The following is a 24,771-nucleotide window of genomic DNA, read 5'->3' on the forward strand; positions in this document are numbered from 1 at the left end:
TCTCCCATCTTCTAATTCCCAATAGTTTCTCCAGAATGGGAGGAGAATAATGATCACAAGTTAATGAGGTGTTTCCAAGACAGATGTTGCGCTTGAGTACACAAGTAGTTAAACAACTCCCATGCCGAGATGAGGAGCAATTAATTGCTTGTTGGTCTGTATAATTTGAGCCAGGCTGTGGCAAGATTTAATTTACATCTAATGAGCCTTTCTTATCCAAACTGGATGAAATTCAGTTATTAAAACCTTCAAGAATATTTCAAGTGATGCAGTACGGCAGACATGTTACTGTACTATTATTCCAAAGGGACATTTTCGTTATAACATTAAAATTAAAGCCCAAATTAATGGGTGAAACTTAAGTTAATTTATTTTTAATATTTGACTCCATTGTCTGATAAAAAAAAAGACTATAATAAACTGAATCTCAAAATATGAGATGGAATCTTGTGCTTTAAGTATAGGATTTACAATAAGAGTGTCGGAAGGGAACAACCCCCCCCCCCCCCCCCCCGGAGTGGAACTGGACAAAATTCTTTGTATGTTTAAGTTGTGAGATAGATATTTTTTAAAGGGCCTTTAAAAGGAAAATGAAAATGAGCAATAAATTTTTTTTATGCATGTTCACAAAAGTTCATTGACACCAATTTATCAGTACTACATGACGCTACAGTACACCTGTACATGTATGATGCATGGTAGGACTCATATCTATCGTCATCCGATGAAAATAGAAAACATTTTAGAAGCACTTAAATCCGGGAGGGAAGTTAAATTGGTTTGATTGACTTCCAGCTGGAGATTTGATTAATCCGGATATGTGGGATGCTTGGCCAATTGCTTAGAAATAGGGACAGATGTACAAAAATAATTACCTCATTCCTTTCTATTTCATTGGAATGTAATATGTAGATTTTCTTTGTTAAAATTCTGCTGTGGTTTCCTCCTGTTATAAGATTGAATTACTTTTATTTTTGTGTCTTTGTTGCAAATGTCATTAGACATTCTATTTCACAAATTACAAGCAGTTGTACTATGTATATGTTACAAATTTCCCGTCTTCATTATGACTGGAAGCTTATGTAGGCTCAAAAATAATTCAAATTGAATTTAAATTAAAAGATAATAAGTTTGATTAAATAAAGGTTTAATATTTCATAATTTAGAAAAAAATATTTGAGCTTGCTTGAAATTAAAAAGGGGTGATTTGTACTTGCAGGACTTTAGAAGTGGGAAATATAAAAAAGGGTGATTTTGTTTTTTTCTGTAACTTGTGAAGTTTGTAATAGAGCTCTTGAAAGGTGAAAATAGAGGTGGATTAGCAAAACATATACATGTAGATGCTCCTTTGGAGCATTTCATGAAAAGACGTTTTATCCGACAAGTAATATGGTAACAGTACCTCTTAGCCAGTCATATCAAGGAAAGTCGTCAGACCTGACAACTTTTCGGACGAAAATGTTGATGAAATGCTCCCCTGGAATGCAATTTATATGCGTTTTGTGCAAAAGGGGAAAAATTGGAATATACTTGAAATGCAATTGCTGGGTTGTGGACTTTTTATCAATTTAAACTGGTGATTGTTGCAAATAGAATTCTTCAAACATTCATTACATTTTTGAAAATACATGTTTTGCTTTGAATAGAATGAGGTTCAATCCACAATCTGTGTGGTCTACTTTGCTGCTAGCTTCTGCTATTGAGTTCTTTGATTATTTTTGTAGGCCTGTAGGAAACTGTTACATAAAAAAACAGTCCATAAGTCTGACCATTTTCCCCTCCTCGGTCTGACATGAACTAAATTGTAGTCATCAATGCAAACTGTTGATTGTCAAGTGGCAATTGCCCAGTTTCATTTTTAGCTCAGCTCGATCAATCAAGATGACCGTTTCATTACCGCAGCCGATGCTCATCATGTAATGCTATAGCGTGGGACCTGTAGTATGGACAATGACGTAAGAAGCCAGTATGTGGATTTACAACATCTAGAGGATAGAGTGAGAGACAAGAGGGGGGGGGGAGGAATGAAGCTTGTAAGAAAGCAGAAGAGGCACTATAATTAGTCTGCAAGCACAGACTCATATTTGACACCTTAACCAAGAACATGTCTAGATCAAAGACTAGACACCAAAGACTCTGTGTCAAATCAGATATAGCCAGCCACAGTACATAGTGAATCTAGTCTCACTACTTCAGACTCTGCATATTGTGCACTATTGTGAATTGCGAAAACCAACCATAGACCAACGGTATGTGCATGCAGACTACACTATATTCTATAATCATGAGCAAGAAAGAGACACAAGAAGCAGGAATAAGGGAGAGATCTTTGGGGGAACAGAGGAGGAGGAGAGGGGGTATAGAGAAAGATGGAGGGGTGTTTGAGGAAGATAGGTGAGGAATAAAGGAAATAGAATGAATGCGGGAGATAGGAAAGTGGAAAGGGGATGAAGAAGCGGTCTTGGAGGGGAGTTGAAGGCAGAAGGATGGAGAGAGAGAGAGAGAGAGCGAAGAAAGGTGCCGACAAGGTTCGCAGAATCATCAATACATGTACGTACGGTCCAATCTTTGTTGTTACGCAAAAATTTGTCCTGTCAAATACACTGTCATTCTCATCAACTTTTTTTTTCTTTTTATCAAAATAGATTTTCTTGTAAAATCACTAAATTTATCCTGTAAAACACATTTTCATTCAAACTCATCCACATCATAATTGTTTTGGGGCAATCTAGAAGTGAATTGGAAAAGAGATAGACACATCTGAGGGATTTACCAAAGCTAAAAAAAGGCTTTAAACGACAAGTCCACCCAAATAAATAGTTGATTTGAATAAAAAGAGAACAATCCAACAAGCAAAACACTGAAAATTTCATCAAAATCGGATGTAAAATAAGAAATTGATGACATTTTAAAGTTTCGCTTAATTTCACAAAACAGTTATATGCACCTCCTGGTCAGTATGCAAATTGGCAGACTGATGATGTCACCCACTCACTGGTTCTTTTGTATTTTATAATAAGAAATATGAAATAATCATATTTTCTCCTCATTGTCATGCGAGAAAAGTTTTAATCCTCCATGATAATTTGGAATTACCATTGCTTTTGATGACATTTTGTGGTTCTGCAAAGTTGGTCCTTATTGTAAAATCTGTAAAAATTGAAATATTTATAATTCAAACAATAGTGAGTGAGGGACATCACCAACTTTCTCATTTGGATATCGCTGAGCTCACTGTTGTAAAATTTAAGCGAAACTTTAAAATGTCATAACTTACTTATTTTACATCTGATTTTGATGAAATTTCAGCATTATGCTTGTTTTATTTTTCTCTTATTCTGTTGAGTACAGTCCTCTTTATAGAGTATAGTCGTACTTGACAGTATAGTCATACCATACTCGCGAGTCTATACTACACTATACTCTCTATTGATTCAAATCAATATTTTTCTGGGGTGGACTTGACCTTGAAATTCAAAATATCTACAGTTCACATACTTTAAAACACAATTTAAAGGTGCCATATTAAAGCTACTTGGGAAAAAATAACATGGAGTATTAAACAAAGTTCTTAATTTTATATATGGTTGAGAAGAGACAGTGTTTATGCATGGAGCTACTTAACAGTATGTTGAAATGCTTATTAGAGTGGGCAATATGTGTATATATATGGTGATTTATCGTTAGAAATTCAGGAGCTAAATATTCTGAGACCTGTAGGCCTACCACAATTTTTTCTGCAATCTAAAAAAATATGTGCTGAATTTCAATCTATTAGGAAATTATTGCCATTTCATGTATATGCAGCAGACTTCGGAATTATACTGGTGCCATCTAAACATGCTGTTTCCTTAGTATCAATTATTATAGATTATAAAATTCAACAGCTACATGTATATCAATTTTGTTTTTTTACTCCAGTGTAATAAGTATACACATTTGAATCTGAAACCATTTAGTAATTACTCCTGTGTAACATTGTATTTTCCTTGGTCTAATAAAATGTGTTATAATTCATACAATAAATTTATACATTTACATTGATCAATCATGCAGCAACTGAATATGCTTCTCCAATTGAAAAAAAATAAATTTAGTTTGAGATTTTTAATAATTTTGCCATTAAGTTGCTTAAAAATTTAAATTTTGAATAAATGCAGTCTGGTCCCATAGAAGGTGTAATATTGGGGAGATTGCAGTCACATCTTTATGTAGGGGGGGGGGGGTGGATCTTGACTTCCTATTGGTTATGGTGTTCACAGAGTAACAAATGTTTGGTAAAAATAGGATTGCACAAACTATCCTTTGATAGATTTTCGTTGCACCCTCAGTAAAGTAACTTTTGTTTTAGAAATATGAACTTGATGTTGTGTTGGTCATTTCCTTTTAAATGTCATTTTGGTACGAGAGTCATTGAAAAAACAATTTTTCGTTAGTATCGTTATGTTTATGACATCATGTTTCAAACATAATCTAATTTACAATGTTAAAAGTTTGAAGTCTTCAAGCAGAATCTATCAACTCCCAGACTCTCCAAGCACATGATGCTCTGAAGACCTTCGAAATTGGTTCTTGAGAGCATGTTTCTAAAGAGTAAATACTTGTTTTACAACATACAAGGTATTGCCAATTATACCATCCAAGTGAACGTTTTCCATTCTGGTAACCCTCAGGGAGACAACCACCCACCTCCTTTTCCAACAAGAATCGACTACCCTGTTAATACCAGACTTGGCCTGCATATGTTCCTGAAATCGTTACCTCTGTAAATATAGCATGGCGCGGGGGTTCTTCTTCGCGAGATGTGCCCCAGGCGGCATGGAGATTGAAAAATTATCATGGCAAATGAAAGACCTCTGACGTCCGAGTTCGAGGGTATAGACATTTGAAGGCTGGGGAAGGTTTCATGAAGCATCTTGTCAGAGATTCTCACTGACAAATTTGCTCTTAGCCAACCAGGTGCAAGGATTTCGGTAGCTTATAACGGTTACATCATTCACTGTTTGCTTCATGAAATGCTCTCTTTATTGGAAAAGCTGCTAGATATCTGCCAATGTATTCTAGTGTTGACCCTTAGGTGTAGTGGTGGTAAAAGGTTAAACAGTAGGTGTTACAGAAAAGTTTTTTTTCTGAAGATTTCATTCACAAGTGCATCGATCTTCCGGTGAGCATGTGCATGAGGACTAGTAGAGGTGGTGTGTCTCAGTGGATATCTCCAGACTTTGAACCGCAAGGTCTGGGGTTCCAATCTCACCACAGGACACCATCCTATGGCAAGGCATTTATCTGCAATTGCCAATCTCCACCCAGGTGTAGTAAACAGGTACCCATTACCTAAATTTCCTGAATGCGAGATGCTCCATCAGGGTAGCTGTGCTATAAAGCTGGAAAAATAATAGCATGCAGCACTTTGGAGAAACATTGAATTGTAGGCCTATTCTGATTTTTGAACTCTGGTTTTATTCAAACTGTGATCCAAAGTTGTGGTTAAACCATGGAGCTATTATTACAGATAGCTGCATGGATTAACCATGGGAAACCAATCGTGACATAAATCTCTACAGGTTCAAGATTATCATTCATTCGGCACTCGGACTATCTGGGTATAATATATAAACTAGTTTTCTTCGCCATTAAAGCGTGATCAAAGAGTGCAGTTAACATAAGGCTAAGGAATGTGCAGTGTAAACACAATTCTGACCTTTTTCAGCTTCTCATAATTTTAGCACAGAATTGGACCATTGCCTATAAAGTTCAATATGTGGGCATATTATTATTTTGAATTTTAATCAGATGATCTGATTATTTTATGAAATCTAGATCATCTGATTGATAAGTGCATTTCAATAGTTATGTTGTATTGTGTTTTACAAGAAATTTCTGGTACCAACTACCAAGTATGGTGAACGAGGATGATTCTTTTGTATAAAATATACGAATCTCAATCATAATGATAAAAGAACCCTTTAAATGTCATTTAAACTTAGTTCACAAAGCAGAAACAATAGAGAGGCAAATTATTGATTAACTCACAATAAATTACAGACAAGCTGGTGGCACAGTAAAATACACAAACCGCACTCTGCATACTCACAGATAATAATAATGGATATTTAGAGGCGCTAAAAACAAAAAGTACCATAGCGCGTACAATGTATGAATAATGATTTAACATTTGCAATAATTACTACAATATTCAAGATAAAAAGGAAAATTAATCACTGAGGAAAAAGTTATGTCTTAAGGGAAGATTTGAAGCCAAGAACACTGGAAGCATTTCTTATTGAAAGAGGGATAGCATTCCAAGTCTTGGCAGCTGCTACAGCAAAACGTTTTTTGGCAGAGGAGAGTTTTGACAAGGGAATGCAAAGTCTGCATGTGTCAGTGATTGAACAAAGATAACAAGAGGGTGTGTATAATAGACCTATCTCCATCAGCAGATCTTTACAATTTTTCATGTTTATGGATGTCATACATTTTTCTGGAAAATGATTTGTCATCAAGAGTATGGAAATTGCACTTGCAGGTGTTTGTTGGATATAAATAAATATTACTGCAGGTTTTCCATATAGAGAAGGATTCAGCATTTCTTTGGATTGAGAATCAGTTGAGCCAAATTCGCTAGATAATGGCATATATATTTTTAGATTAAATTAGTATAGCAATGTCAGCTTTAGTATTGATAAGGTTTATCAATTTTACCTCTATTATCTTCAGTGAGTAAATAGATCAAGCACATTCAACAAACGTTCTGTTATTTACATGTGTTTCGAAGTGATAATATATTGATCGTACATGTACTAAACAATTATTGCCAACGTTAATTGCAATACATTGAAGAAATACCTAGTTAACATAAATTGAGGGAGGAAATCTATATACAAGCGTTTAAGTGTAATGCACAACAGCTTGTGAGAAGATGATTTCAGACTTGAAAATTTGATTATTAATAATTGATATTCTGTTAAGAAAAAAAATTTATATTAATTCCAAATCTCCTTTTTTTGCAACATCTAGGGGTTATTTTGGACATTTTAGTGACTGGATTGCCGACTTTTTTTGCAAACTTCTTCGAATACGGTATACATTTATAAATAATTAAACTTAAATACAGAGTGTATCGGGGGGGGGGGGGGGGGACACTGCCAAATAAAAGATAATAATCATACTCCTATGCGAATGGTCGATATACGCTCGTATGGTGAAAATGGTTTCAATGCTGAAAAAATCAGGGGAAAAAGATTATCTATAGTTCTTAATAACTTGGAAACATTTAATCTGTCTTGAAAAAGAAATATGAGAGCTTTTAAAGGCAATATTTAGGGTTTGGAAAACATGAGAAAATACTGACTTCATGGTATTCTAAGATCAAAGGATGATGACTCGCTAAAGATCCTTTTTGAAAGTCCATGTCCAAATTTGGTTTCAATTTTGTAATGACAAAATATGTAATGACAAAATGACCAAAGCCCAAACACTAATGTTCATTTATTATTTGCATGTATTTATATTTTGTCAAACATTCCACAACGCTTTTTCTCAACAGGGTAAAATGGGGGCTCAGTGTGATTTTGCCCCAAAAATGCTAAAAAGAACCCCAACAAATCCCCATTCATTGCAATGATGATGTTCAAGCTTATCCAATGTGGCAGATTTATAGGCAGTAGGTTGTGAAAAGTAGCTCACCCAAAATAATTTTTTGCCTGCCTCTCAACCCCTGTTATCCTTGACCTACACATTTTTGCAGTAACCTTCACGTACTTGAATTCCATGATATTCATGATCCGATGATCCTGTTGTGCCCCAGTCTTGGCAATTTTAAAAGCAAAGTTCTTGTCTGTGGTACTGTGACTTAATGCAATATAAAGTAGTTTTATCCCTCAGAAATAAAATTTTGTATTAACTGCTGTAAAAAATACTGTCTGAGTACGCTTTCCAAGATTCATGGTTCAGTTGAGAAGGCATGCATACAATTACATTTACATGTAGAAGTCTGATACCCCTTTCATAAACCCATCCTCCAATTAGCCGCCTAAGAGTAATGCGTATAATTCAATAAAATTGCGTTCACAAACTCCAAAAATAATCCGCACTATTTTTACGAGCGCCCGTCCTGAAAAAGGCGGATAATTGTCATGACAACTGCACACGCCCCCTCCGATGCGGTTGTGTTGGAAAAGGGTGACCTTGTGACCGCACCATGGCAATTATCCGCATTATTTAGAAATGCGTTTATAAAGTCAAAATCTGGTCCCGATGCCGCTATTATGCGGCTAATAGCAGCATAATTTGGTCGTAAAATCGGAGGAGGACCAGAGTTATCCGCATTATTTTGATGCTGCAATTATCTGCATAATAGCGGCATCGGGACCAGATTTTGACTTTATAAACGCATTTCCAAATAATGCGGATAATTGCCATGGTGCGGTCACAAGGTCACCCTTTTCCAACACAACCGCATCGGAGGGGGCGTGTGCAGTTGTCATGACGATTATCCGCCATTTTCAGGACGGGCGCTCTTAAAAATAGTGCGGATTATTTTCGGAGTTTGTGAACGCAATTTTATTGAATTATCCGCATTACTCTTAGGCGGCTAATTGGAGGATGGGTTTATGAAAGGGGTATGAGAGACTCTGAGGGTGAAATCCCAAACACGAATCACAAATTAAATCACAAACACATATATAAACACAAATGCAAATATGAAGTTTATGAACACGTACTAGGAGAGTGTTCAAAGGATCTGTTTTCCACTCTTTTTTTCAAGTTGTGAAAATGGTTTTGAAAAACATCTGTTTGTAACTGACAAAGAACTCTGGTAATTGCTGAAATTAATTGACTGTATCTACATTTTCATGAACCCTAGTAATACTGCTCATTGAAATGATGTGAATGTCAGTACAAAAATACACTAGATCATGGTTACCTGTGCTTTAAATTGAAGGAGAAAATTTTGAAGAGAAGAATTAGAAGACTTTGCATGCAGGATGAATGTGATTTTTGCAGTTTTATTGAACCAAAATGTTGCAATATCCTGATCAGACCTTCACTGACTAAAATGTTTTTTTTTAAACTTAATTTTTTTTCTTCAGTTTATTGAATGACTGTACTACCGTAGTATTTCAAATCATGTCACTATTTCCTATTCTAGAATAGACTCCTACCATTCTCTCAGTCTTTTAAACTATTTTTGGCTCTTTTTCACTCACCCATCTTCTTTTTTTTCCAACGATCAGTTTTCTACATTTATATTAACCCAGAACTGTCGTGAAAAGCATGTACGTCAGGCCGTTAAGAATGCCATGCTTCTCTCATCATTGCGATGTTTGTGCTGAGGTCTCCGTGATCAACAAGTAAAATGATGCTAATATTGATTTTGTCTGAAATGAATCGGGTGAACTGAAGATGTATTGCCGCAGGCCAGCCAGCCAGCCACTCAGTTTGGGGGCTTTATTAATCCCAGAAGAATCTGCATTCTGCATGAATAGCGTTGTGTTCAAGCGATTTTTGTTAGTACCTGTGGGTGTCTTAGAGGCTGTTCTCACTATGCTCCTAAAACTAGTTTACTGGAAGCTAGTTTAGTGGAAACTAGTTTAACGCGTAGTGAGAACGGTCGAAGCGGTCTTGGAAGCGACTTTCCAAACCAGTTTGGAAAACCACATCGTGATGTAGTTTTCAAGATCGCTTTGCCTCGTTAAACTGGTTTTGGCGTGAGGACACAACTGTTCTTCGGGAAGCGATCTTCGCACATTTTGAGCGCGCTACTCCACATGACAGGTGTAGAATGCCTATGCTGCAGTTTCAAATTTCGCGCAAAACTTGTCACCCCACTGAGAGTGTTTCCATAGCAACAAGAGTGCTTTACGTGAAGTGATTTTGAAAACCAGTTTTGTGTGATCAAGTGGGAACGCTAGCAAAGCGATCTTCCAAACTGGTTTCCTGAATCGGTTTCCAGTAAACTTTAATGAGAACGGCCCCAGAGTAGGACTCCTTCATCACGGTAAATTGCCAATTCGTCTACTGCCAACTCATTTACTCACCACATGGTCTACTTTCATTTAGTCTAATGTCATTCCGTCCATCAACATTTCGTCTGACAATCGTTTGGTCCAATAACCATTTGGCTAATCATCATTTCCTCTAATCACCAGTTGGTCTATGACCATTTTGTCTCATAACCAGTTGGTCTAATATCCGTTTCATTTTCATTCATTTTGCACAATTAACACTTAGTCCAATTAGACCAGATGGTATTTTGACTAAATAATGGCTGTTGGACTCACTGGTTACTAGACGAAATGGTGAGTAGACGAATTGGCAGTTAGACCATGTGGATAGTGGACGAACTGATGGTAGACCAAATGATAGTAGACGAGTTGGCAATTGGACGAATTGGCATTAAACGAATTGAAAATATACCTTCATCACAGTGTCCTTTACAGCAGCATTCACTGCATTCCCCATCGTTTGATCTATGATGATATATGAGGATTAGTGATGAAAAGATGCCTCAGGGCCCCATCTTACAAAGAGTGACGATTGATCCAATCAATCACAACTCTATGGAAATCCATCAGTGTCATAATTTTCCCTACAGAAAATTTGCAAAATGCCCTTTGTAAACAAAGGAGAACACACCAAATTGTCAAGAAATCATATCTAGAAAAATTGTTGAACAAACATGCATTTTATATGTTGACTTTGCTGGCTTTCCATTGTTGCAATTGATCGAGCGAATTTAATCGTAAGACAGGCCCCAGTCTTTCAGAATGAATCCTGCCAAGCAACTGTAACTGCAGCTTCTCCGTATGTATTGTTTTGTCATTGCCTAAATGTGAGGATAAAAAAAAATCTGTGGGGATTTATTCACAGGAATTCTTTATGGTGGTTTTCCATTCCAAGGTATAGCATTTTTATCTTTTTGAGAAGAAAGAACAAAGAAAGTCGCTCCAAAGCATAGCATTTTCTTCTCATCGTGATAAAAAGAAGAAAGAAATCCGTTCATATTTTTTGTTACGCCGTTCCTGCCGCATCGATCCACTGCGATGAGCTGCATTTTTGGTGAAAAGCGGCCCGCAGAGCTAGAGCGCTGTCCGACCATCGCCTCTGCGCGTGTGCATGATATTTATTTTAACGGTCTGTGGGAATCTCTCAAAACATCTTTCCCCCTTCCCCCCCATTCCCTAGTATTATGTCTTTGATGAAGAGTCATGATTGGTAAAAGGAAGTAGTTACACCAAACAATTATTTCATGACAAAGTCTTTAATATCAAGGTTAAATTCCACCATATCATCATAGACCTAGTTCTGGTACATTGAAATAAACTTGCTTCTCTTTCTGAAATCATGAAATCTTAGCTGAAAACCGATAATTCTGATGATCACTAACTGTACACAAAAAGCAATATGTGGGACAGTGTATTATTATTATTTACTTTACTTTACTGTACATTTTACTTATTACTTTCATATATCATTAAGAAAGTTTCAGCTCTGACTTTTGTTGAGGTGTTATAATCTTCACTCATAAACTCATGAATATGAATCACAAACAAAGATTCACATAAATTTAGAAAAGATGGCTTGTGTGGGATATCATTCAAGCTATTCATCTTCAATGCTGATTCTTATTCATCTCAAGCCCACCCACAACTTCTCATATTGTGCAGTTTAACCCAGGAAGAGGGCTTACTCTGTTTATAAAACACTGTTTACTATATGAACTTTACAGTAGTATTCTTTAGTTGTTTAAACAAGTGTTTAAAATTTTATTTTTAAACAACCATTAATAATTTGTTGAATATTAAATATAAAAATGAACTTTTTGAAAAACAGTTGTTTAGAGTGTTACACAACTACTGTAAGGTTCATATAGCGTGCAACATATTAAATTTTAAACAGCATAGTACAATGTTAAGAACAATCTTTTCAAGCATGGAGAAATTCCTTTTCATTTTTTAGGTGCCCGTCTGATATCAAGGTATCAATTTGAATATTTATTGAGTTATAGGACAACTTAATGGTGACATCATAGATGTAGATATTTTTATTGAGATTTCGGTTACGTTCAAGCGATTGTAACGACAAGGTTTCCACAGACTCACTTTCAGAACACGTCTTTCATGATGTAAAAAAGAGAATCTGAACACAGCCAAGGTTTTAACCTATAAACCTGTACTGAACCATAAACATCTCTGAAAAGCGAGTTTCTAGGTTGAATGCAGCCTTGGAAATAGTAACTGATTCGCGATCCTGAAGCAGATGTGCGCATTTTAGTTTTTGGATGCTGGTAGGGGGGGGGGGTGTTTGACTCTGCTCAATTTAATGAATGAATTCTTTAAATCAGAGCTTTCAGGTAGTAGGTATTTAGTCTGCAAGCATAGACTCATATTTGGCACTTTAACCAATAACAGGTCTGGAGCGAAGGCTAGACACCAAAGGCTCTGCCTCATACCACTTTCATACTGACAGTCGAAGTACAGTTACTCCCGAGTCCAGAAGGAGTTACTCCACTTTGGAGGGCAGTATGAAAATTCTAGGATTATTTTGATCTGGATTCAAAACGGTGTACTCAACCCACTTCGAGAAGAGGGTTACAAACATAGGTAGTCCGCACCGGAAGTGCGGTATCGCCCATCTCACGCGTAATTTCATTCATTTCCGCATGGGGGAGATTCCGCGTGCCACACTTATGGTGCGAACTCGCTTGGAAACCACGGAAACGACTGCGGATACACTGCTGCGGAGCTTGAAAGGAGGTGTAATGTCGGCCCGCAGTACAAGCGTATCACTTCAATCCTTCAGTATGAAAACAGCATGTGTCTAGTCTCACTACTTCAGACTCTGTCTGCGTTATGCACTATGATAATTGTGAAAACAAAGGGTCTGTGCCTGCAGACTAGTGGGTATTTACCCAGATTATAAAGATTTAAGAATTTATACCCACATGCCATTTTTCAATTGTCATTTCTCTTATTTTGATATACATCAGGAATACCAGTTCTCTATTGAAAGCCGCATTTCAATTCCCTAGAAAATTTGTTTCCAGGTTGTTTTACGATGCCAATTTCAAAAGTGAATTTGAAATTATTCAGATTTTTTCTTTGCAACTTGTTGCTAAATGACTAACCAAACTAATTTCTTTATTTTTTTCTCTCCAGATGTTCTAAATGATGCAATATTTGATGAGGATCATGATGAAATGGTTGTAGTTAAAGATATAGAGATGTTTTCCCTTTGTGAACACCACCTAGTGCCATTTATAGGAAAAGTGAGTATAATTTGAAATTGCTGATTCAAATTCAAATTTGTTTTTCAAATTTGTTTGATATTGATATTTATGTGGAATTACTTATAATGATGATATTGATAAATCCTATGTTGTCACTCCACGAACTGCATAGGATAGAAATATTTTCCAAAAATGTTTCTGAAAAAGCCAATAAAGCATGAATCAGTATCAACTGTTTAGAGAGTGGATTTGGGGTGGGGGCCTGGGGAGCGTTTCATGAAAGGACTTGTCAGACGTTTTATTCGACAAGTCCTTGTTTATCTGACAATTGCCATAGTAACAGTGCTCCTCAGCCAATCAAAGCCAAGGAAAGTTGTCAGATCTGACAACTTGGAGGATAGAAATGTTGATGAAACACTCCCCAGGAGTGGGTAACAACACATTTACTATAAAAAATAATGTTCAAAGAAAGTGTAGATTTTTGTAGACTCTGTTAAGGGGGTGGACAGGACACCATTTCAGTATTCAATACACACACCACAAAATACTCTTTTTTTCCACACACAAATTCTAATTGAAGTACATGTAGTAGCTTCCCTCCCATGGATCTTGCATGCATTCTAGTGTAATGAGCTCCTTTGCTGATGTTTTGATTATTGATTTCTTTTCAGTTAATATGAGCAAACAATCCCTTCCCCGATGTTAGCTTTCATTTTGTCGCCCACCAGCGGATGTTTGGGCAGACTACCGAGATTAAATTTCCAAGAAGTATATTCTCTGCCACCTCGCAAGCAAATGTCAGAATCAGTGAGATTCATGCATTCTGCCACTTGCCCCTGCAGACAGCTTTTAATTTTGACCCTTTTTACAACTTATATTGACACAGGCTTGGAATTTAATATCTTTCCCAATATAGACAGTGCAAACATTCTTGATTCAAATGCCTCCATGGTGAACTTTTTACTTTTTATCTCTTTTTGTTTTATTAAACCCTCTGTCTATTTCTGCCTTGAAGATGGTATTTGAAATGTGATTTTATGCAAGTGGTCCAGCCGAGACTTAGTGTTACTCTTAATATGATTTGTTCTCTTTATAATAGCAGCTTATGAAGTCACCTGAGGAGTTATTTTGCATGCCATATTCTAGTCTTGTCTTCCCATTGATGCCTGCAATCAAAGAATTGTTTTTTTTTTTTTTTTTTTTTTTCTTCTTTTATTTTTTAAGATGAAATTAATTTTTCTTTTTAAGAGGATAAAAGACACAGCTGAGAGCTGATATTATCTTGATGACCGTTCAAGGTGTGGCAGGGTTGCAGCATCTGCTTCTTCTGCTGGCAGACCATCCCAGACCCAGTCCTACACGATCAATTGCAGAAGATCCTCTGTTTTGGGTTTTACCTGCAGACATGGACAGTTGGAACTGCATGTTTCCGGTGCACTGCTGGTTGGTTAGAGGTGTGACTAATTTGAGTTGATAATTGGGCAGCGAGCAAGGTTGTTAGTGGTTTTGAAGAGCATGGAGAGGAGCGAGGTCTTCCTACTCTGCTTGTAAAGAGGCTCCTATCTGAGAGTCTTTAGTCTTCTGACTGACACTACATGTGTTTTGACTTGTTATACCTGTTAAGGACAGTCAGTACACACCCTAGATTGACAATGCATTTCTAGCTAGGATGGTCCCACACAGTGAAAACGTACCTGCGTAAAGGTCTCACAAATCCCCTGTATGTTCATTCCTTGATGTTTCACAAGCTCATCTACGAAGTTTCTTCTGAGAAAGCCTAGAGTTCTGGTACAGTAGTTTTCTTGTAAATCCTGTTGATATGACTGCCCCAGCCTATGCTCTGCAGGATAGTGAAACCAAGGTATTTTAATAGCAAGTTTTCAGAAGACACTTTAATAGCCTACATGGTGACTTCATCCTTTTGGCTGTGTTCATACATGTATGTCATGTCCTGATTTTTAACACTCAACCATTAATTGCATTGAATTGAATTGAGAAGTCGTGTTTTTCCAGTGTGACCATGCCTGTGGTATGATGGTTCAAATTGATGCCTGCTTCTGTTGTTATTCAGCAATGGGCATTTTGCAGAATGGAACATCATGTCCCAACTTGTGTATTTCTGCAAAACATCTATCTTGATTAGCATTACTCGTTGCCACTGTAGATCATGCTGGCATCAGCAAACAATATTTAATAGCACACACTTGATACTGTACATGTCAGGAACAGGCTTGGACCTAGCACAGACCCCTGTGGGACACCCCATTTGACATGGATGATGACCTTTTGCCTGTTTATTGGCACTATTTTGAACCTGTCATAAAGTACCTGGCTGTTGCTGAGCGTGTATAGCTTTTAGGATCCAGATTTTGTCTGTGAAGCCTTCTTTTAACATTAATTAGATTCCTCCGGCTTGCATTGGTCAAGGGTTGCTAACCTTTTTGCAGGATGTGAGAATCTCTTAATCTCCTAATAATTTTTCAATATCAATGTCAATTTATAGGTCAAATTAAATTTTAAAAAATCAGCATTGGTGTATAACATTAATTTTTCAAATGTTTGTGCTTTAATTTTTTTTTATTATTTAATTTAATTTTTTTTACCCTAGTTTACCTCAGACAATTTGCCTGGAATGAAACTTAATTTTGAACTTTCACCATTTACAGACTGTATATTATTTTTTTTAATTCATAAAATGTAGTAAGATTCATCACCTCACTTGAGTAAACATAGTGCATCTTGAATTTCAGATTGTTTGAGTGCAGTAGCAATATCCCTTTTCCGACCACATTAAACTACAAATCTTCAGCGGAAGCAGATAATTTGTGCTGGTGGTACTTCAATGTTTGTTAGAAAAAGTGCAGCATGCATGCTTAACTCACTGAAAGGGTTGTATGTTTATTGCAACCATACATACAAGTACTTGAAGTTTGAATCTATCTATTAAAAAAAATTATTACAATTTTTTTACTACCACAACTGCTTTTACAACTTAAAATTTCTGAAATAAAAAAAAAGCACTTCAGGGTCCTGTAACACAAAGGTTAACAATTAATAGAATGCTTGATTTTCACGATTGATTGTGCATTGTAGTCGATGCACTCAATCATAGAAAAATGTTCTACGATTATTGCTAAGCTGTGTTTCAAGGGCCCCAGGTCAGATTGTGTAAAACTGATAATTTTGTATTGACCACTACAGCTGCATTTATACATTTAAATATTGAATATGCAAATTTTAATGAAACTTTTTTCATACTTTTCCTCTCTACTTCATTTTCGTACCCCCCCCCCCCCTCCGCATCACCGCCTTCTCTCTCACTCTTGCCCCCTCTCTCTTCATCTCTGTCTTTCTTCCTCTTCATTCACAGGTATCTGTTGGTTATCTTCCAAATAAGCGAGTGTTAGGCCTCAGCAAGGTTGCTAGGTAAGAAAAGACCTGGTGGGTGTTTCATAAAGCTGTTTGTAAGTTAGGAGTGACTGGTGAACCTTTCTTACACTCTAAATAATCACCAATGAACATTTAATGGTGAATTTCATTCACCACAAGAAAGGATCACCAGTCGTTCTTAAAGTCACTCTTAACTTGCAAACAGCTTTATGAAATCGTCCCCTAGGCCCTGTAACACAAGGGTTAGTGATCAATCGCCAATTTGAAAGAACAATTCTGATTGGTTCCTATTTAGTCTACTGAGCAAAACACGCTTGTAACGATGCTCTTGATAGGCTGTTTCATCTAGCGATTAATCACTAATCTTTGTGTTAAGGGGCCCTGGGGCCTGTTGCAGAAAGAGTTGCAATCAAATGCAACTCTAAAAATCAAATGCATCTTGATTTTCATCCAATTAGAAGTGTGTATGAGGGACTTGTGCTTGATTTTGTTAAGTTGTGTTCAAAATCAAACGCTACTCTTTCTGTAATGTGGCCCTGTTATCATTACCCAAGTGTAAAGCCAGTGGGTGATTTCAAGTTCATTGTTGATGTTTTGGTGTTGATATTGGGTCAGTTTTTACAGGAGTATAGCACCAAACTGAAAATGAAGATGGTCCTGAAAAGTCACTCACTAGGTGTTCAGCTGTCAATACTGTAATCTGGATTATTTGTTTAAACTCAGAATAGGTTTTTGAAGCATCATGTTGCAATATACATGTACGATGTACTTCTGATTGATCAATTAAAGGGTATATGTATTTAAATTTATAATACTATCTTTAAATCAAGATCATTGGGGTGGAATTGATGGCCTGGACATATCATGAGTCCCAGTTGTGTAATTTTAGTTTTGAATAAATGGCAACTCTCTTGCCAGATAACCCCCCCCCCCCCACTTTAATCGTTTAATTTCCAGCATTTCCACAGTGGTGGGATTCTGATTTTATTGATTTCAGACCTACATGTGGATATAAAGGAAAGTAAAACTGAGCAATAAATGTGTTTTAATAAATGTAGAAAAAATTTAGAAAATATTGGTGAAGGTTTTCAAGATTCTTTCAAATTTGTGACCTTTGAATTCACCACCAACTAAATTTATTCGTGAAATGGCAGATGATCTTGCACATGTAAATGTGTAATATGAGTAATGCTTTAATTAAATTTATACAACCCTCAACAGCATACTGGGAAAAATTATGTAATTTGGCGGTATATGTTATATCTCAATCAAGCTGAGTCCGTATTGTAATTAAGTTATTCCAGTTTTAATCAATTTTGCTTATTCTTGATTTCATTTTGCAGGCTCGTTGAAATATATAGCAGGAGATTACAAGGTAAACCTATTATAATGGACCATTTTAATCAATCATTATTTCTGGATTGTTAGTTTTTCTGCATATTATATTTTTTAAATTGAATTTCATTTGGTATATTTCATTTCTATACTCACGTTTCTAACATACAATTAATCAAAGGAACATAAATTTAAAAAATGCATAAATCAATACAAATCAATCAAGCTTACACTTTCAAATTTGTAATAACAATACAAACAATTTTGATGAACAATAAATGTGGAGCGTTGTGGCCCAGTGGATTAGTCTTCGGACTTTGAAACAGAGGGTCGTGAGTTCGAATCCCAGCCATGGCGTAATTTCCTTCAGCAAGAAACTGATCCACAGTGTGCTGCACTCAACCCAGGTGAGGTAAATGGGTACCGGTAGGAAGTAATTTCTTAAAAAGCTGTGTGCGCTATGAACGCCTAGCTTAGCCGGGTAATATAGGAGCGCCTTGAGCACCTAACAAGGTGGATATGTGCGCAATATAAATACCCTATATTATTAATATACAATAAACAAATAACATAGATAAATCAAAACCTTTTTAGAAATAATTAAAGTATATAAATAGTCGTCTATGTATGATTAAAAAAAGAAAAGAAGTGAAAAAAAGAGACCAGCTGACAAGCGAGGCTTGTATGACTCTGATCTCTCAAACATAACGCAAAGTAACGTAAATAGGATATTGGGACTGTAAGCAGAGATTAGATTTCAGTGATGATAAATGCATATTATGGAAGGCACAAAGAGTTTCAAATTTTTTTCTGAGAAAACTGGCACATAATGGATTGACATACATGTATGGGAGAGCTGGCAGTATGTTTTACATTACGAATAAAATAAAACTCAAAAGGTTTTTGCCATTCTTTATAGATATGTTTCTCTCAGTTTTCTGATTTTACTCAGAGCAACTTGGATGACTTTCTTCTTAAATGCTCAAGATAACAGCAGGGAACACATGGGGATGTAATCATGGCTTGTAAAATCATGCAACCATTTGTTTATATTTAAATGGTGTATTGTTTTGATGAACAATAAATGCTCTATACATTTTACTGATTATCTATATGTCATTTACTGGCCTTGATTGCAATATATTCAAGGCAAGGTCAGTTTTTTATACATCACAAATATGGAAAAGGAATAGGCACCAAAAGAAATTTAAATTTTTAAGCCAGTGAGTGGGACATTGATGCCATTCAGCAAGGTATCCACAGCCTTGGCCTTTTCTGCCTTTAAGATTGATCAAGCTTTCTGTTTGTATTATTATTCTTGTTATAGAAATTATACCGGAATTCCCTTTTTCATGCACTTTTTAATCACTAGACCTATTCTCAAACTGCTCTTTTTCTTTGTCCGACAGTTCAAGAAAGATTGACCAAACAAATAGCCCTCGCAGTGACAGAAGCCATAGCTCCAGCTGGCGTGGGTGTGGTCATTGAAGCCACGTAAGTTCACCTTGCATTATCCCTCTGCGACAATTTTTCCAGTCTTGGTTTTTTCTTTTCTCCTAACCTATTTACTATGGAAACCAGTTGACTTGTGTATTAAAGGGGAATCCAGCCTTAGGCATAAAATGTTGTGTTGGGAAGAAGAAAAATAAATTAATCAGAAAATTTGGTGAAAGTTTGAAAGAAATCGGACAAGCAATAAGAAAGTTATAGCTGCTTTCAAATTGAGATCACTAATACTATGTAGATTTCAAATTTGCAACTGGGTGAGTTAATTATGACAAGGGGCAAGGACAACTTTCCCATAGGCCATGTACTATATTATCAGGGATTTGTGGTTTTCTCCTAAGTACCCATTCCCCTGGGGCAGTAATCTAAATATAACCCAGGTAGTATATTGTTTTATGTCCTTGTGAAAGAAAAAATATAATTTGAAATAAGACTTTTGGGAAAAAATGACACTTTAGCCATAATATGTATTGGAGTACATGAAAGAGAAGTCCTTACATCACTATGACATCCCATATGCGGCCAATTTGAAGTCTGCATGGGTATAGTGATTACCAATATTTACAACATTAAAAAATTCATAACTTTCTTGTTGTTTGTCCAATATTGATCAAACTTTCACCTATCAACTTGTCTGATTTTTCTTTTCTTTATGAAAACAAGTTTTTATTTGGGTTGGATTCCCCTTTAAGCCTGTGAGAATCAGAAGACAGTAGGTGATTACGAACAGCTATATGAAACGTCCCTGGTAAAAAGGGTGAAAGAGACATACTAATGCAATGAAATAAGAAGGAAAAGACAATATGATAATGTAATCAATTTCAATAATTTCTAAGAATGATTGACTTTCATACTCCGTTGCTTCCTACTTTGGCTTCACACAGAAAAAAATACTGATACATGTATGCCTCCAAATTACTAATTTTCAGATTTCTCATGACTGATTTGGTTTTTTGCCCAACATGTACATTTTACTGCACAATTTTGTTGGTTTTGTCAGAAATTACAGAAAAATGCCAAAACACGATATTTGAAGTGTGCGCATCTGATTTTGATAACTCTTTGTATTACTAACAAAGTACTTGTCTGTGTGCTGATTGGCTTATTTTAATCACTAAACTTACTTTCTTTGCTGTGCTCACCTGAGTTTGATACCTGGAGAGCTTCCTTTGATGTCCTGTTTTATCTCATTTCTTCTCTCAGTCATCTCAGGTGAGCACACTCAGGAAATTTTTGAGTTTTTGTTTCTAGCTTTTGAGTTTTTCTGTTGTCTTGTTTGCTTTGTGTTCTCTGTCTGTGAGTGTCCTTTTTTGGTTGTGTGTAGTTTTGAGTTTTTCTTTTCTGGAATCGTATATTTAGGTTCATGTTTGAGTTTAATTCTATGGCTTTTGAGTTTCGGTTGTACGTTGTAGCTTTGAGGTTGTTTTATGTTTGAGATTTTATATTATGAATTATTCTTAATTGCTCATCTGAGTGTGATAAATGGAGACCTTGCTTTGATGTGCTGTTTTTCCTCATTTCTTCTCAGTCATCTTGGGTGAGCACATTCGGGAAATTTAAGTTTTTGTTTTTAGTTTTGCTGTTCTCTGTTTTATTTGTGTTCTGTCTCTGTTTTATTTGTGTTCTGTTTGTGAGTAACTTTTTCTGTTGTATGTATTTTTGAGATTCTGTTTTTACTTTCAGTTTTTCTGTTCTGAAGTTGTAATTTTGTCTTGTATTTTATTTCTGAGTTTCTTGTTCTACATTTTCTGTTTGTATATAAGCTTTGAGTTCTGGTTTTTACCGTTATCCTCATAGTTTTTGCTTTTCATTCATTTTTTAAAAATTTTCATTTATAGCTTTGAGTTTCTGTTTTACTTTGAGTTTATTTTTTCTGAAGTTGTATATTTGCCTTGTGTTCTGTGTTTTGGTTTCTTTTTATTTTTTTGAGTTTCTATTTTGCATTGATGTTTTTAATTCTGTTATGAATAAGAATTGAGTTTCTCTTCAGCTTTTGGGTTTTTTAGCAAATGTTGTAGCTTTCAATTTGTTTTAGTTTTGAAATTTGTTTTGTAGTGTCAAGTTTCTGTTTTACCTGGTAGTTTTTTTCATAGCATTTAGAATCTGTTTTAAATGTCTATTTTTAGCTTTAATACTGCTTGTATCTGTGAGTTTCTTGTTTATCTTTAATCTTCTGTAGTTTAGCTAATGTGTTCTGTTTTTTTTCTTCAAATTTTTCAGTGTTGAGCTTTGAGTTTTTCTCCTTTATATCTAGGCCCTGTATGTTTCTAGTAATGCTAGTTAGAAAAGGGAGAAAATTAAGCTTTTGGTTTTTATTACCAATTTTGATATTTTTTTTTAAATGAAAAATAGTACGTTATAACTTAACAAATTATTCACTCTTGCGGCCACAGTTACAAATAACTGAGAAATATGAAAAGATTGTTTTGAATTGAACCATTTATATATTTGATATGAGAACTAAAATTTAAATATATATTCGATATGAGAATCACAAACTTTCTTGAACAAAATTATATTTTTCAAAATCTCTCTTGCTCTCTCAGCGCGCGACACTGGCACCAGTAAAATTTGTCAGGCCAGTAACTTTTCAGAAATAGCCAGATTTACTGGTCCGACATGACCAGTGAAATATATATCAAACTGATACAAATGATATTTCCTCTTTTGTAAATTATAAAAATGGTTCTCCAAAATTGAGAAATGGCTTTCATGAATTACATGTATGTTGTGTGTATACTATTTGTTTGTATGGGGTTTTTTGGGGTGAGAAGGCAATAAAAGGCAGCAAAATAAACTGACTTTTTTCATATTTTCCTTTATTTTGGGGACCAGTAAATTTTATGTTCGGCCTAGTAAAAAAATTGAAAAACTGGGTATCTACTGGTCCGACATGAACAGGCTGGACCAGTAGAAAAAAAGGGTTAGTGTGGAGACCTGTAATAATCAATGTTTTCATTTCAATTGTTTTTTTTCCCCCTTTTATTCTCATGTACAGTCACATGTATGGTGATGAGAGGCGTTCAGAAGGTAAACAGCAAAACGATAATAATCAATAATGTCTTCAATTGTTGTTCTGTTCCCATGTACAGCCACATGTGTATGGTTATGAGAGGCGTTCAGAAGCTAAACAGCAAAACGATAACATCCTGCATGCTTGGCGTCTTCCGGGAGGATCCAAAGACCAGGGATGAGTTCTTGACGCTCATACGAGGATGATGACAATGACGAGGAGAGACAGAAGGAAGAAGAGGAGGATAGAGTAGGAGAAGGAAGGAGGATGGAAAAGGAGAGGACGTACGATGGCATCGAATCCTGATTTAATATGATCTTCAGCAATAACGGAATAAATCAAGAATGTATTTTTTTTAACATGGGTCATGACATCAAAGTTAGAAATAGCCATAGGGTCGTATTCTGAAGTCAGGTTTGAATCAAACTCTGGTTTAAAGTTCTGGTTTTAACTATGGAAAGCCAATTGTGGCATAAATCTCTAATGATAAAGGTTCAATGTATCGGCTCATTTGGCTCTCAAATCAATGTTAATTGTCTGAGAAGGGTAAATGAAATTAAGATAGTTGTCTTCACCATTCGATAATTAGGAAAGGGCACAGTGAACATTAGAAACATAAAATGTAAGCAAAATTCTGACATTTTTGGCTTTCCATCAGAGTTAAACCATGGTCTAAGTTAAACCCGACTTCAGAATACGGGCCATAGTATCTACACGTTAGACCTTGGGTCTTGTGTCACAGAGCTATGAAAGCGACTGATCATTGATTTTCACGATGGATTGTACATTGCGGTTAATGCAATCAGGCATAAAAATGTTGTATGATCAATTGCTAAGCTCTGTGTTAATGAGCCCTGGTTGCTATTTCACAAAGAGTTTAATGTGACTTTGCGTCGGTGACATGAAAAGTGCTTTTGCAACAGTTCATTGCTCAGTTCAAAGTTATTTGGAAGACTTATGATAATGGTAAGGGTTATGATAGGGTTTTTCAGAGTAAGCATGTGATGATAAGGGGTTTATGGGGAGATTTTATATTTGGCATGATACAATGTATGCATATTTTCCATCGAAGCATTGTTGGGCATTTTATGAAGCTATTTGTAAAGTTATGCACGACAGGAGGCGGCGCCGACCTGCCTGGATCTTTGAACAGCAGCCAAAGCGTACGCAAACTGAGAATCATCAGAGCTTTGGCATTCAGAACATGGCATTTGCGTGAGCATTGTGTAACTTTGTCAATGGGCAGCTGGCGCGTACGTTTGTCCAGCAGCACCCTCATGAATCCCAAGAATTTATACCTTTTAGTCACTCTTAACTCTTTGTGTAACAGCTTACCAGTCCAGGGGAACATTTCATAAAGCTGTTTGTAAGCTACAAGTGACTTTAAGAGCGAGTGGTGATCCTTTCTTGTGGTAAATGATATTCACCATTGACTGTTCATTCGTGATTATTGATCGCGTAAGAAAGGTTCACCAGTCGCTCTTAAAGTCACTCTTAACTTACGAACAGCTTTATCAAAAGGCCCCCAGTCCTTATTAATAGCATCTCTACAAGCCAGAATCGCATTGAATTGAACTGAATATTCCTATTACCATCAACAAAAACAAGTTTAAAAGAAAACGGGACTTAACAAAATACGAAAGTGTAGCGGTTGATAAAAAGGACCGTCTAGAAATTGCATGAAAAAAATAGTTTGAAAGAACTGATGGGGCATAGAACCATTTAAAAATAAAACAAAATAAGTAGATTGTATGTGTAAATTAATATGAAGGCGTATATAAAGGATGAACATGTGCAATAAATGATTTATTTTTAAAACATGATGAAAAAAAAACATTGCGAGGGAAGTCGTCCGAGGTACCACCGCAAAAACAAAAACCAAAGCAAAATCAGAAAAGAGGCAATTAATTGCCTTTTTTGTACGCGATGTGTTATGTACATGTTGTATTGACATTTTTGTCTTTTGTCTGATTTGGTATTATCTCCATCTCAAGCTTCCATGCGAAATACATCTTGATGAATTCTTTGTAGACTACATGGCTTTCTTGTATTCAAAGAATCCAGTGTATGGCTTTACTTATAGAGAAGGATTTTGCATATACACTCCATCGTGCTTAAAGGACAAGTCCTTCCCAATAAAAAGTTGATTTGGATGGAAGGAGAAAAATAGAACAAGAATAACACTGAAAAAAAAATTCATCAAAATCGGATGTAAAATAAGAAAATTATGATATTTTAAAGTTTCGATTAATTTCACAAAACCAGTTATAGGCACATCCTGGTCGGTATCCAAGTA

At 35.8% G+C, this 24,771-nt stretch overlaps 1 protein-coding gene across 1 annotated transcript; it reads left to right on the forward strand.

Annotated features, from left to right (window-relative positions):
* Window positions 1-11,665: 11,665 nt before the first annotated feature.
* On the forward strand, window positions 11,666-24,658 carry LOC129276244 (GTP cyclohydrolase 1). The gene is made up of 5 exons (XM_064109215.1): window positions 11,666-13,270; window positions 16,602-16,657; window positions 17,965-17,996; window positions 19,366-19,450; window positions 22,555-24,658. Exons 1-5 carry the CDS (start codon window positions 13,121-13,123, stop codon window positions 22,679-22,681), a joined length of 450 nt encoding a protein of 149 aa, XP_063965285.1. The 5' UTR covers window positions 11,666-13,120; the 3' UTR covers window positions 22,682-24,658.
* The last annotated feature ends 113 nt before the right edge of the window (window positions 24,659-24,771 follow it).

Source organism: Lytechinus pictus, chromosome 14, assembly GCF_037042905.1.
Source record: "Lytechinus pictus isolate F3 Inbred chromosome 14, Lp3.0, whole genome shotgun sequence".
Lineage (NCBI taxonomy): Eukaryota > Metazoa > Echinodermata > Echinoidea > Temnopleuroida > Toxopneustidae > Lytechinus > Lytechinus pictus.

What these genes read in the sequence shown, in the direction of transcription:
- LOC129276244 (XM_064109215.1), top strand. Translation starts at nt 13,121, where the DNA reads ATGACTAACCAAACTAATTTCTTTATTTTTTTCTCTCCAGATGTTCTA. An exon ending in TAGTGCCATTTATAGGAAAA is followed by an intron (nt 13,271 to 16,601) that starts GTGAGTATAATT and finishes CTTCATTCACAG; the next exon opens with GTATCTGTTGGTTATCTTCC. An exon ending in GGTGTGGTCATTGAAGCCAC is followed by an intron (nt 19,451 to 22,554) that starts GTAAGTTCACCT and finishes TCCCATGTACAG; the next exon opens with CCACATGTGTATGGTTATGA.